Raw genomic sequence first — 13,588 nt, forward strand, 5'->3', positions numbered from 1 at the left:
GCAGCCAAGCTGGTCCATCTGGGGCCTAGAAGCGCCCCCTGGACTAAAGGGGACCCTGTCCTTGGCCTCCATCTTTCTGGGGAGACCATGGAGGAGGAGGGCGCCTTTGGGGTGTGTGTGTGTGGGGGGGGGAACCTGCCACATCTTTGAATCATCAGCAAGAGCCTTGTGGCCCCTTTTTCTTTTTAAGAGCTTAACAAGTGTCCTTGGTGTCTTGCAGAAACTTGACTTTGTTGCGTTCTCTTGAGATGTGATGTATGCTGGGGGGTGGGGGGTGGAAGACGGCACTGCCAAGGAAGGCTCTGTTGACTGTAGGGGGCTTCCCTCTGGGAAATGGGGACAGGGCAGCCCAGCAACCACCGCTTTCCCTGCCCCTTGGGGGGGGGGGAAGGAGGAAGGCGACTCCATCCAGGCCTCCCCTCCCCTGGCACTGGTTTGCCTGGGAAGCACCAGCGCCAACGCGGGGAAAGTCTCTCTGGAGTCCGAGTGGGAACCAGAAGAGCCTCGATGGGGCTTGAACTTGATTCAGGGCTTGAGGAATTTTTTGTGACTGTGACTTTTTAAGCTTTTTTTGCATGAGCCGCCTGGAGCCCCAGCCTGGCTAATAATAATTTTTGTTGTTGTTCAGTCGTTTAGTCATGTTCGGCTCTTCATGACCCCCTGGCCCAGAGCACGCCAGGCCCTCCTGTCTTCCACTGCCTCCCGCAGTTTGGTCAGACTCATGTTTGTAGCTTTGAGAACACTGTCCCACCATCTCGTCCTCTGCCGTCCCCTTCTCCTTGTGCCCTCCATCTTTCCCACCATCAGGGTCTTTTCCAGGGAGTTCTCTTCTCATGAGGCGGCCAAAGTATTGGAGCCTCAGCTTCAGGACTTGTCCTTCCAGTGAGCACTCAGGGCTGATTTCCTTCAGAATGGATAATTATATGCATATTATATATATAATAATTATTAAGAAATATATATTAGCCCAGCTGGGGCTCGAGGCGGTTCACACAAAAAAACTTTAAAAAGCTTTTAATACTGTATATATATATAGAGAGAGAGAGAGAGAGAGAGAAAGAGAAATATATATCAGTCTGTGTGTTTCCTTATTTGCATGCCTCTGGGCGACCTCCATCCCACCCCAGGGCTTCCTCCGAGCTCCCCTTCCTCCGCCTGGCCTGTTCTTTACAGGCGGGGCCAAACTTGGCCCTCCAGCTGTTTTGGGACTACAACTCCCATCATCCCTAGCTCCCAGGACCAGCGGTCAGGGGTGATGGGAATTGTAGTTTGGCCCCGCCTGCAAGCGGTTCAGCCGGGGGCGGGGTGTCTCCCCAGTGACGGGCATCCTTCTCCGCCAATGGCTTTAGGAGACCGAGGCGTTTCCTCGCAAACCGCCGCGCGGGGACCTTCGGGCTACGTTGTGCGGGGCGGACCAATAGCGAGCGCGACGGGGGTCTGCTATCCAATGGCGAAAGGGAAGGGGCGGCGCCTCCCTCCGCCTCGCTGGTCACGAGACAAGGCCGAGAGAGAGGCGGCGGCGGGGCGGGGCAGCTGCTCCTCACTGCGCACGCGCCGGTTTCTCTGCCTTACGCGAGGAAAGGGGCGGAGTCGTGAGAGCGCGCCATAGAGGTAGAAAGCGAAATGAGCGAGCCCTCACTTCCGGTGAGATTGCGGCTGCAGCGGGGCAAGCGGGGCGGGGACGGGGCGCTGAGACCTCCGTTTCTCGTCTGGCCGGGGAGAAAGCGGCTTTTTCCCTGAGAGCGAATATGCGCGAGCTCGGGCTCAGGTGAGGCTTGGGAAGCCACAGAACCGGGACCCGGGCCTCGCGGGGGTTGGGATGGATGACCCTCGGGCCCCTTTCCAGCTCGTCTTCTAGGAATGCCCCGATCTTCGGCCCGGGGCGCCTCTGCTGCCCGCTTGCCCTTCGCCGGCGTCACGGGCGGCCCTGACGCAGGAGGTCTGGCTGGCCGCCGAGGGATGCCCGGGGGGCCGGAGGGCTCTCTGCCGCGCTGGGCTCCGAAAGAGCCGCGGGACTCGGGCGCCCCTCCAGCCCCGACCCCGGGGCCGCCCTTCCTGCCCGGCGTCCTTGAGAAGAGGACCCTCGGCTCGGCTCTCCCGTCCCCAGGCTGCCCGGGGGGGGGGAGGGGGGCGTGCATTAAGCCCCCGTCGGGGGCATCCCACGCCCCCTTGCACCTGTGTCCTTCTCCGCCTTCTTGCTCCCATCACCGGTCGTGACCCCCCCCTCCAGGCGCAGCAAGCCGAGCCCCTTTCGGCTTTGGATCCGATTCTAATCAAAGGACGTTGTCTCCGTTGCGTTTTCCCGCGAGGAGACCGGAGCCGCCTCTTTCCTGGGGTGCAATGCGGGGGGGGTGCCTCTCGCTCCCACCTGTCCAGCGCTGAGCCCCCCCGTCCCGCCCCCGCCCCCGCCCCCGCCCCGGGCTGCCCCTCCGGCGCGGCGTCGAAGGGAACCGCCAGCGCCTGGCTCTCCGCGCTCCTCTCGGGGAAGATGCCAGGGGGCGGGGCCTCTCCTCCACGCCACGCCCCTTCTCGCAGGTGAGGGGCGGGGCCTTAAATACCCGGAAGCGCAGTCGGGCAGGTGAGACGCGGAGGAAGGCGGACCAGGTAAGGCGGGGGGGGCGGCGGCTGCTACTTCTCTCCCCCCCCCCGCTGCAGCTCCCTCGGCTTCTCCCTCCCTGGCGGAGGGACCCAGGTGTCCGGGGGGGGGGGCTCAGCGGCCTCCTCCTCCCCCCGAGCTTTTCGGGGCTCCTGCCCACCTGCCTTCCCGGTCCGCTCGGGGTCTCCGGAGACCCTCCTTCCTCCCGGCTTGGCGCCCCTCCGCCCGGGCTGGGGCTCTTCCCGGGCGCGGCTGGTGCCTGGAGTGGGAGGGGCGCGGGAAGGGAGAAGCCTCTGCCCCCCCCCGTCGCCCCGATCCGCCGCCTCCTCTCTCCCCGGCTCCGCTGCTCCCCTTCCGCCTTCTCCGCTGCCTCGCTCGCTGGCTCGGCGTCCCGACCCTGGACGGCGCGTCTCCGGGCTTCCTCTTTGCAGCTGCAAATCCTCTTCTTTCCCCTCCTCTCCTCTGGCATCCCTTGCATCACTCGCCCGCTCCGGGCATTTAAAGAGCCCTCCAGAAATGTTCATTTTCTCCTTCCGTCCTCAAGGTTGCGATGTCTGCGGCGTCCTGACTTCCAGAGCCCTCGTTTGGGAGTCTGCTTCTGCTGCTGCTGCAAAAGCAAGCAGAGGCCTTGGTGCCCCTCGAAGGCTGGCAGGCTTAGGGCAGCTTTGGGGGTCTGGGGTCCAGCTCCTCAGATGCAGGAAGAGTTCTCCACCACCACAAGCAGCTTTAGTGTTTGAGGTGCCGCTTTTAGAGTTCTCCGCCTCTAATGTCCTTGGAAATTGCTTGCGGCTTGAAGCCTTGGTGTCTGTGGCTTTTGCAAAGGGTTTCTCTCTGGGGTTTTCCTCACCTGCTGGGCTCTCGCTACATCCAGAATGCAGCCTGGGATTTGTTCCGGTGGCTGTGATAAATCTCGGGTTCTCCTAAAATTCTGTCTGGAGGACTGTTGGGTCTTGTCATTCCCTGAGCAAGAAGCCTGTTAAATGGTGCTCTGCTTTGAAACTGAGGTTTCAGTGCTCACACCCATCTCTTTAATCCCAGATGCAGTGGCCGATTACTGAGTGTGGCGGAGAAGCTCTCCTGCCTTCGGGATAAGCTCTTGCACCATTTCTGGGCTTGGCTGTGCAAGGGGCGGAGAGGGTGAAGCGGCTGCTGAGTGAAGCCACCGATTTTACAACTTCTAAAGTTGTTGTCTATGTTCTGTCACCTATGTTCTATCAGCCGGGGAGGTTAGGGCAAATAATTTAAACCAACTAGCATTAATTGTCAGGAGGATTCTTGACAATTACACAATCTGTATGCAACTCCCTTCTATTCTATCTGTTGTGGCTTCATTGTCTGTCTAGTGTCTGTCAGTGTCATGCATGATGCCAGGGGGGCCTTGGGCTAGTTTGATGGATGGGCTGCAGGCGCTGAGTGGGCCTTGGCCGTGTCTCTTTGACGGAGAAGGCAGTGGACTAGTGGGAGAGTTTGATTCCTTGCCATGTGGGTCCTGTATGCTTAGTTTCTGCTGAAAGCATCTTGTGTGTCTTTTTTATAGCAGGATTGAACCTGGATAAGGGAGAAGGGGGCATCTCCTCATTACTCTGTTTGCTTACCTGTTTAGGGAAGCTCTTAATGTTTGATGCATTACTGTATTTTAATATTTTGTTGGAAGCCGCCCAGAGTGGCTGGGGAAGCCCAGGCAGATGGGCGGGGCATAAATAATAAATTATTATTACTATTATTGTTACTCGTGGAACTCCTCTTGTAGGGATGACGTACGAATTCAAAGTGTCTGAGGAAGGGAAATTCTATTTTGTTTTGGAGACTTCAGGTTCCAAATAATGCTAATTGTGTGGCTTGTTTGGTTGCCTCTCATGTGGGCCAGGATTGTGTTTTGACTTCTGGTTTTAGCTGTGCATGCTCCCCTCAGTGGACACCCTGGTCCAGAAAGGCACTGCCTCTGTGTCACTCGTCTTTCAAATCCTCTGATCTTTCCCAGCAATATTGATGCAGCTGAATTGAGCTTGTTTGGCCCGCAAGTTACTTCTGCTTCTCCTGCCTCAATGAAACCCATTGAGATTCCAGCATGAATAGAGGTGAGCATGAAGAGCATGTCTGAAGCCCTGTCCTAAGAGCTTTTGTTGTTTTCACAGGCCAGGCAAGAAAGAAGGAAGCGGCTCCGGAGCCCAGTGCCCTCCTGCCTGTTCTTCTTGGAAAGGATGAGGGAGCTGGAGGCAACAACCATTGTTACCTGTCGTCTGGAAATGGCCAGAGATCTGGAGACATAGAGAGAGCTCCTCTGCTGGTTGTTGGTTGTCTCTGTGGAACTGGGAATTGGCTCTCTGGGGGCTTCCCAACCCCGACCCTTCCTTGAGCCTCAGACGATGAACTCTGGCCCTTCCAGCTCTGGAGCTGAGCAGTGACTCTTAGCCTTTGCTCCCAGACTACGAGAGGCATTTGCCCGGGAGCGTGTCCTCCTCCTCCTCCGGCACCAAAATAGGGTCTTCTGGAACCTCACACTTTGGGCAGCGGGACTCCGTTCACTGGGCTGGAAACCCAAAGACAAGGAGGATGTCTGAGTCACGGGTGAAACGTAAGTACGGCAGAACCATGGAAGGCAAGACTGGTGTGTCTCTCTGTGTATTTGTGTGCAGGTAAAAGGCTCGGGGGCTTTGGGGGCAATTTTTCCAAAGCCAATACCACTTTTACGGGCTTCAGGGGTTACTGAAGCCTTCAGCTTGCAGCCGTTGGTTTTGGTCTTAGTGGAGTTGCGTGGGGCAGTCATCTGCCTCCCCCACAAACTCCAATTTAAGGTTTTCTTGCCTAACTAGACTTGGTCAGGGCAAAAGTAACCGCTTCCAGTTTTAGGTTCCTAGCCACCCTCCCAAATACATTTACAGCAGAGTCAGGTTTCTCTCGTGCCCCAAGTGGAAACTGTGAATGTTTTCTGGTTGCATTTTGACTAGTGATTTGCCAGCGCTGTTAACACTTATCCACAGCGCTGTCCTTATCCACAGTGGTCTTAGAGTGTGGATAAGGAGACTCTTTTCTGGTGGCTTCCTGGGGCTCCTGCTGAGCCAGAAGGAGAAGCCTGAGCCCAATGCCAGGCTAAGCGCCAGGGGTCAGTGGCACAGCATCAGCCTGGCGGGGAGGGGGCCCCATGTTCAGTCTGAAAGACTGCATTCCTTCCTACGAACCTGCCCAGATTCTTGGGGGAGGCCCTTCTCCCTCACAGGCCACTCTGGATGAGGCCTTGGGAGACGGCCTTCTCCATGGCTGCCCCCAGAGAACTATGGAACTCCCTTCTGAGGGAGGTCAGGCTGGCTCCCTCCTTGCTGTCCTTCAATCGGCATTTGAAGACTTTAAAAAAAAAATCCCCCCAGGCCTTCAGGAACTGATTGTTTTTGAGGAAAGGACTGGTGTCATGATATTTTTATTGTTTGCGCTTTTAATTGATCCTTTTAGGTTTTTTTAATCTATTAATGTTTAATTACATTTTAATGATGGTCTTCTCTGTGATTCTACCTTTTTCTGTTTTATCTGTGTAAGCCCCCTGGACTGGGAAGAAGGCAGCATATCACTGTTAACCATCCTCCTTGCACCCATTGCCAAGTAGGGCGGGGGGAGAACGCTGCCCAAAACCTGCAGAGCCACTGCTGCCAGTCTGTGTGGACAATATGGAGCCAGATGGAACAATGGCCTCACTCTGTATAAGGCAGCTTCCTAGGCAGCCAGAACAACGGTTGAAGGAGGGAGGAGAAAGCAGGTTGTAGCTCTGTTTGCAGGAAGAATCTGATATGCCCAGGTGACTCTCGCCTATTAGTCTCCAGGGCAAGAGGCCTGGACGTTTGATAGGTGAGGATCTCTGCAGGGGCAGTTCAGGTGGGTTTGGACTGAGTTTATGTTGACCAGGGCTGCGCTTCCTGACACAAACCCCTTCTCCTGCCCAAAATGTCTCCCTGACCCATAGATTGGATATTGCCTTGACCAGCTACGTATTATTCTTGGCTTTCTTCCTGCGCCCGCAACTCTTCTGAGATTGCAAAGGGAAGCTTTTTAATGTAGCCTCACTGAAGTTAATGGCTTCAATAAGTCGGCTAATTAACTTTGGGACTCCTGCAAGGATGGCGTCTCAGGGGTGCGAGATTCCTGACTTGCTCCCCCTTTAGACACACAGGCAAATTTTACAGCTGCATGAGATTTCTCTTGCTTATGCATTGCAGAATGCTGTCCATCTGGGCTCCTGATGCAGAATACACCCCCCCAAAAAAAGCATTCTGCCCCTTTAGTACTTTTTAGCAGTAGAGGAGAGGGATCCAGCAGCCGAGAGAGTGATTAAAATATGATAGAAAATAAATTGACCAGGCTAGCAGAACGATTCGCATTTCATAATGCAGTCTGGCCAGCCTGCCTGTGCGCTTGTCTTCCCCGTTAATGCAGAGCAAATATGCTTTGAGATCGCTGTAGAGACGGCAGCAAGTCAGGGAACCCTTATTCCGCATGCAGCAGGCGTCGGCCTTTGCATTTTCTACTTAGGAATAGACTAGAACGTGGCAGATTCATGCAGAAGAGCTTTTGCTGCGCAGCAATATTCCTGTTGCGAAGCTGGTGGGAAAGCAGGATTCGGCCTCCTGATCATTGTGGAAGGCAGCTGGAGGCTTGAAAGCAGCTGCCGAACATGCCTGGGTTAGGTGGTCCCTCGGGGCACCACCTCTGGGTCATCTTGAGAGTCAAAATGCCCTTTGAAAGGGACCCGTGTCTCCCGCAGGGGGTGGAGGCAGACAGATCATTCTTGCCTGTGGATTTGACTTTTGGTAGAATGATCAGATGGACGGAAGTACCACATTTTTGCATGTTTTTGCTGCGTTCTGTCTTAAGCCAATTTAGGCCAAAGGTGGCAAAAATTTGTGTGAGAAGATGGAAGGTCACGGAAAGCCTTTTAATGAAGTTTGGTTCCTGAGATGCCACATTCTGTGACAGACTTCCAGTGGCGTTCCATGGCGGACCCCTCCGTGTCTGCCGTGGCTCATGTGATAAGTGGCCGTGGACGTTTGCCACGTAGCTCCGAAAGGGGTTTGCTTTGTTCAGCCTTTCCTGCGCTGCAGCCAAGATGTGCAGCCTCCGCAGAGCACACATGAGGCTTCCTGCTCCTGGCTGAGCTGCTTAGCACCTCCAACCTTTAGCAATGAATAATCATGCAGCTAATTTCACCTTCTGTGCAGCACGCCATCTCCCTCCGGGAGCAGCGGGAGCCCCGTGGGTCAGACAAAAGGTCCCTCTAGGCCAGCCTTCTGGGTCTCGCAGTGGCCCGCTAGATGCTTCCAAGGGGGCAGCCCACAAGTGCAGCCGCATTCCACTTGATTCCCATTCAGAGGCCTCTGACAGAGCCACAATAGGATCCCAACTCCCATCATCCCTGACTCTTGCTGTGGCTGGTGGGGTTGGAGCCCAGGGCTCTCCAGAGAGCCACCAAAGGTTCCCTGCCCCTGTGCTGTAAGGGCCAGTGGGCTTCAAGGGGCGCTTTGCCCCATCGTCCCCATGCAGGATTTGGCCATGCTCTGCCAGTGCAGACACCAGCACCATCCCGTTTAGTCTGGATTGTTTTATTTGATGTTTTAATATCTGGTAAACCGCTCTGAGATCTTTTTTCTTTATAATCTGTACGGTATAGAAATGAGAAGAAAATTACCGTATTTTTTCCTCTATAACATGCACCCGACCATAACACGCGCATAGTTTTTAGAGGAGGAAAATCCGTAGGCATGCCACCCGTAGGCATTCCCCCCATAACACGCACATTTCCCTTTACTTTCTAGGAGGAAAAAAGTGAGTGTTTGGTGCAAAAAATACGGTAATCATCACCGTCCTCTCCAATACCCAGGGCCTCTCATCCTTCTCCCAGGGAGCAGGAATGCTCCTCTTACCAGTATCCCATCGTGTTCCCCGTGTGCTGTTTAGGAGGCAGTGCAGAGAATACTAAGCGGCTTGGCAGTCGCCTCACTGCCCAGGGACTCTCCTGGAGGGCTGCTGTCGTCATGGTCCTCTTGTGAGGCCAAGGAGGCTTGTGGAGAGCTCTCTGCGTCCTCTTGAGTGGCTTCGGAGTGGTCTGTCTCTGGAGCCAAAGGGCCCCTTGACATTGGCCTGGCCCTGGCAGGCTCTCCTAAGAGCAGAGGAGTCCAGCCGTGCGTGCTCTGGGTTTCCCTTCGCGTACTTTCTTTCGCGGACGCACAGGCAGCAGAAGAGGTGGGTGGGAGCTGGCGAGGCAGATGGTGAGAGGACCCCAAGGGCTGACGAGAGGAGGTTGTGGCCAATTCTGGGTGCTCCGAGTGCCTGGTGGAAGAATGGAATATTTTCTAGGGCGCTCTTAAGTCTTTGCACAGAGCACCTAGCTAGGACGGTGGCGTCTCAAGCAGGGTGGTCCCAGGTGCGTGACAGGGCAGTGTTGCTTGGGAAGGTGGAATGAAGCCTCCAGCCCCAAGACCAGGCCAAGGCTGTTCCCCTTTGCTCCTGGCCTCATTCTGCAGTTTGGGGCTCCGAGACTCAGGCAGCTCGGCAGTTTGTCTGCTGCAGCCTGGCCTGCTCCCAGTTAACCTTGACCACTTTCTGTATTCATTAAAAAACCACACCATTCTGGATCTTTCCATGGAGCCCCAATGCATTTATTTATTTTTTTACTCCTATGTCCTTCTTTTCTGTGGTAGGATCATACTTAAAGAGCCTTAACAATAAAAAAGACACGTCAAAGAAGATAAGTATGGCCCCCGCGGTATAAAGCATAAACAGGAAAACATTGCCCACAGCAAGAGAGGAGGGTGCCTTGTGGAAATAATAATAATATATTATTTATACCCCGCCCATCTGGCTGGGTTTCCCAGCCACTCTGGGCGGCTCCCAATCGAATGTTAAAAACAATACATGGTGTTAGGAGATCTCTTGAACCCAAAGATGCCTTTTAGATTGCAAGGCCAGGTGATAAAGGCACAAAGCTGTTTTCTTTCCAATAACCCACAACTTTAACCCTTCTCCCCTCTCTCTAATCAGCAGCGTCTCTCTCCAGCAGGAATCTTATCCTAATCCTGCCTGGAGACCCCAAGGCCCTTCTGCCAGCAAGGCAGGAATCCCAGGGGGCAGGTGTTGCCTTCCCAAACCTGAGAGCTGTGTGCCAGAGACGAGGGTTGGGTTTGGGGGTGCTGTGCTAACCAAGAGGCCACATTTGCACAGATCCAGGTGGAAGCCCAGGGTTGGGGAGCTCCATCAGTGGTGTAGAGGCCTCTTGCTCCCTGAGAGGAAAGAAGGAAGGAGCCAAGATAGTCGCTCCTGGCTCTGTAAACACAACAGCACCACCAGTTGGACTCCTTGAGCTGTGGGCATAGGCAGGGCCCATGGAATGAGCTTGGCAGGAGTACTGACCTCGGAGGAGGGTGCCTGTCGCAACCCCTGGATGACTGGGGGGGGGGGGGCGATGCTGTAATGGAAATGCTTGTGGACCCTCCTCTCCAGCCTTCGCTTCCTTCTGTCTCTTCTTCAGGGCTGGCCATGACCCTGATGGATGCCACAACAGATAAAGACCCTCTGGTCCACGAGCAAATATTTAGCGCCCTGTGCTACCTGGGAGGAGCGGAGCCGGAGGAGATCTTGAACGCCTGCGAGGAGTACCTGCGGCAGCACGACAAGGTGAGTCAGGGCAGGCCTGGCTGCTTGGTTGACTCTGGCCGAATGGCACAGAATCGTGAAGTTGGATGGGGCCCCTGCGATGCCTGTGGCGCATGGAAGCAGGAGAGGGAGGCTGAATGCGCTTTGGGCTGAGGAGGGGAGAGAGCAGGAGGCTTTGAGGTCAACAAAAGCTTCTCCTCCTTCCCCACCCAAAATTGAAGACATCTGGGCTTTTTATTTTTATTTTTGCTGCTGCTTTAAGTGCTAGGAAACTCGCCTTTAGAATCGGGATTCTGGTGCCAGGGAACCTTTGTTGGTTATTTGCAGATTACCGGTAGTTGTGCTGCAGAAGGCTTGCTGGGGGGGGGGGACCACACATTCAAGAAATGCAAAATAACTTTTGCTAGGTTTTAAAAACAAAAACTCCTTTTACACTAAATTACTTTATATCAATAAGCATGACCCATTCACCCGGGTACTGAGAGAGCGAGGTGCTGCTCTTTATATACTCTACCCAATTGCTGACACAGCTTGATTACCACAACTTAACAGCACCTGCTGTACTGCTTCACAGCTGTAAAACTAGGTCATGTTATTTGCTCTGGCCTTTAAAGAAATTCACATCTTGCGAAACAATAATGAACCTTGATAGTTAAAGAAACCATTCAACAACCTCCTGGTGGATTGTGCCCCATATTGGGGGGGGGCAATGCACAAGTGACCTTGGATTTTTGGCCTGGAGTGCAGGACTGTTCTGGATAGCCCCTGACCCCCGTCCTTCCCCTTTCCCCCTTTCCAGCTGGCTTACCCACACCGCATCATCGTCCTGAGGGCCATGGAGGCAGTGGTGAGGAGCAACCTGGCTCAGCTGGACAAGAGCACAGCCAAGATCGTCATCTTCTTGGCCTCCAACGAGATGACCAAGTCGAAGGTACGGGGAGCAGAGATGCCTGCAAGCTGCTCTGGGCACGCAGACCAACCACTTTCTGAGGACCTGGGATTTCTCCTCTTGCTCTTGGTCTGCCCCACGGAGGACCTTAAGATCCATAAATGACAACATTTTGCAGGTCCCAGGTCGCAAGGTGGTTAGATTGGTCTCAGCTAGGGCCAGGGCCTTTTCAGCACTGGCCCCAACTTGGTGGAACACTCTGTCCCAAGAGACCAGGGCCCTGCGGGGCTTGACATCTTTCCGCAGGGCCTGCAAGACAGAGCTGTTCCGCCTGGCCTTTGGTTTGGACTCAGTCTAACCCTTATGTTTCCCTCCCCTTAGGGTTTTGATCTATGGGCTACTTTTAAAATGAGGCTGCATTTTAACATGTATTTTAAATTGGTTTTTTTTCCTATTATGTTTTTACTGAAATTTTACTGGTGTTAGCTGCCCTGAGCCTGACTTTGGCCGGGGAGGGCGGGGTATAAATAAAAATTATTATTATTATTATTATTATTATTATTATTATTATTATTTATTATTAATAATAAATCACCTCTGGCTGCCTTTGAGCCACGACAGACCCGCCTGTGGGTGCTCCCTGGTCCTCCTGCCTGCCCCATGGGGCACCCGGGCATGAGGGGGGCAGGCCTATGTTGCAGCTGAGGCCTCTTCTTCCCATTTGCTCCAGGAGATCATCTTTGAGTGGCAGCAGGCGGCCAGCAATGTCCTGGTGGCGGTTGGCAGGCGCTTCATCAACAAGGTGATGGAGGAGGTGCTGACCAAGTTCCAGCCTGGAATCGTGCCCCATTACTTCATTGTGCAGACATTCGCCAACCTCTCCATGACCAACGGTCAGTGGTTCTCTCCTCTGCCCCCCCAATCCCTAGCAGTTCTCTCCCCCTGGAGAGGAGAGGGGCCAGGACATGAATGGGTGGTCTGGAACCACGGTGTGGCTAGGAGACCACAGGTGTCCTCTGGGGCCAAAGACCAGGTGTGTGGGGGCCCCTCTGCGCCACCACCAGCTCCCCATAGGTTATCCAGGCCGACGCTCTGAGTTCGAGTTCCCCAAAGGACTTGGTTTCATCCAGCTTCCCTCCCTCTCCTCCTCCCTGCCAGTCTTTGGGATGGTGCCGTTCCTGAACTCCATTCTGGGGACCATGCTGCCCATGCTGGGGATGGCCAAGCAGGACAACATGAGGACCGTCTTCTGCTACGGTAAGGCAGCCAGGGTTTCCCCCCCCCCCTGCTCTCTGGTGGCTCAGGCAGGAGCTGTGGCTCATAGGGGCCCTTGTGGAAGGGGAGCAGGCAGGGCTGCCTGTGCTCAGCGGTTGGGCAGAAAGGAATCTCAGGCCAAAAAAAGGAATATGCAGAAGTATATCCGTGAAGAGCATTTCTCCTTTAGAATAATGGCATCAGCTAAATGCCCCACATTAGCTGTGGCGTTAAATGGCACTCAGTCCCCAACCATTCCAAAGTTAATCAGTGAGGCTTCTTGCTAACAATGAATATAGGGCCGCTCTGGCCATCCATGCCTGAGGAAGTTGACATCAAACCCAGAAAGCTCCGTGCCTCTGTCTCCTGCAAACCGAACTCTGCTCCTGGTCGTTCTCCTGCAGATTTCTTGCCTGTGTCCACATTAACAGGGCACGGCTTACATTTGTCCCTGGAGGGCGGTGGGTCAAGTCACTGAATGCCCAGGAGCCAAATTTTATTTCATTTAGGATTCTTGGACAGGAAGTGGGATAAATAGGCTCCGCGTACCATCAGGTAGGAAAGGCATTGTGGCTCCAGTTTCCCCGGCTGAATTAGTGGTGGTCTTCATGTTCTGGACTGCGATGGCCACTTTGGGCTCATCCCAAAGCCATGGCTGTTGCCCAAGAACACGCTTGCCTGTGCGTCTCTCTGTCTTCTGATTAGTGCAAAACTGTCAGAGAATGTGTTGGTGGGACTGCATTGACTACTAAACACAGTTTGACTATCTCTCATCTTTAAAATCACTAATTGAAGTTGGGGAAAATGTTTGTACTCTCCCCCTCTTAATGTTTTGACCTTTGAATGCAGGGGTTGGCAAGGCTTACCGGGCAGGGGCCGGATCACTCCCGCAGAGATCCTCCGTGGGCCGGGCCAGCGCAGCGTGATGCCAGAAATCACTGCTGCACATGCCCAGATGCTGGAAATTGTGCTGTTGCAGAAGCAATTTTCGGTGTCTGGGCATGTGCAGAAGCAACTTCTGGAGTCGTGGAAGACAGTCTCCGCGGTGTGCTGCGCCAGTTTAGTGTAGCCTGTGGGGACTCACTGCTCAGTTCGGGGGTGGCTCTTGGGCCGGTTAAACAGCCTCTTTGGACCGCTTCCGGCCTGGGCCTTAGGTTGCCGACCCCTGCTTGACTGCATCATGACAAGAACATTTGCACCCATTAACCATACCC

At 54.4% G+C, this 13,588-nt stretch overlaps 1 protein-coding gene across 6 annotated transcripts in view; it reads left to right on the top strand.

The window, feature by feature from the left end:
* The window catches only part of MROH1 (maestro heat like repeat family member 1), a 52,655-nt gene that overhangs the window by 3,252 nt on the left and 35,815 nt on the right, over positions 1 to 13,588 (top strand). For 2 of the 6 annotated variants that reach the window (XM_081918637.1, XM_081918642.1), the window contains exons 1-6: positions 2,516 to 2,604; positions 4,732 to 5,171; positions 10,107 to 10,252; positions 11,031 to 11,162; positions 11,851 to 12,013; positions 12,279 to 12,377. In XM_081918637.1, the coding sequence (XP_081774763.1) occupies positions 5,150 to 5,171; positions 10,107 to 10,252; positions 11,031 to 11,162; positions 11,851 to 12,013; positions 12,279 to 12,377 (562 nt within the window). In that variant the 5' untranslated portion in view covers positions 2,516 to 2,604; positions 4,732 to 5,149. Of the gene's footprint in view, positions 1 to 1,728; positions 1,769 to 2,515; positions 2,605 to 4,731; positions 5,172 to 10,106; positions 10,253 to 11,030; positions 11,163 to 11,850; positions 12,014 to 12,278; positions 12,378 to 13,588 lie in introns of those variants that run through there. The other 4 variants (XM_081918640.1, XM_081918638.1, XM_081918639.1 and 1 more) reach the window with 3 other exon arrangements.

Source organism: Podarcis melisellensis (assembly GCF_964234715.1).
Source record: "Podarcis melisellensis genome assembly, chromosome: 7".
NCBI lineage: Eukaryota > Metazoa > Chordata > Lepidosauria > Squamata > Lacertidae > Podarcis > Podarcis melisellensis.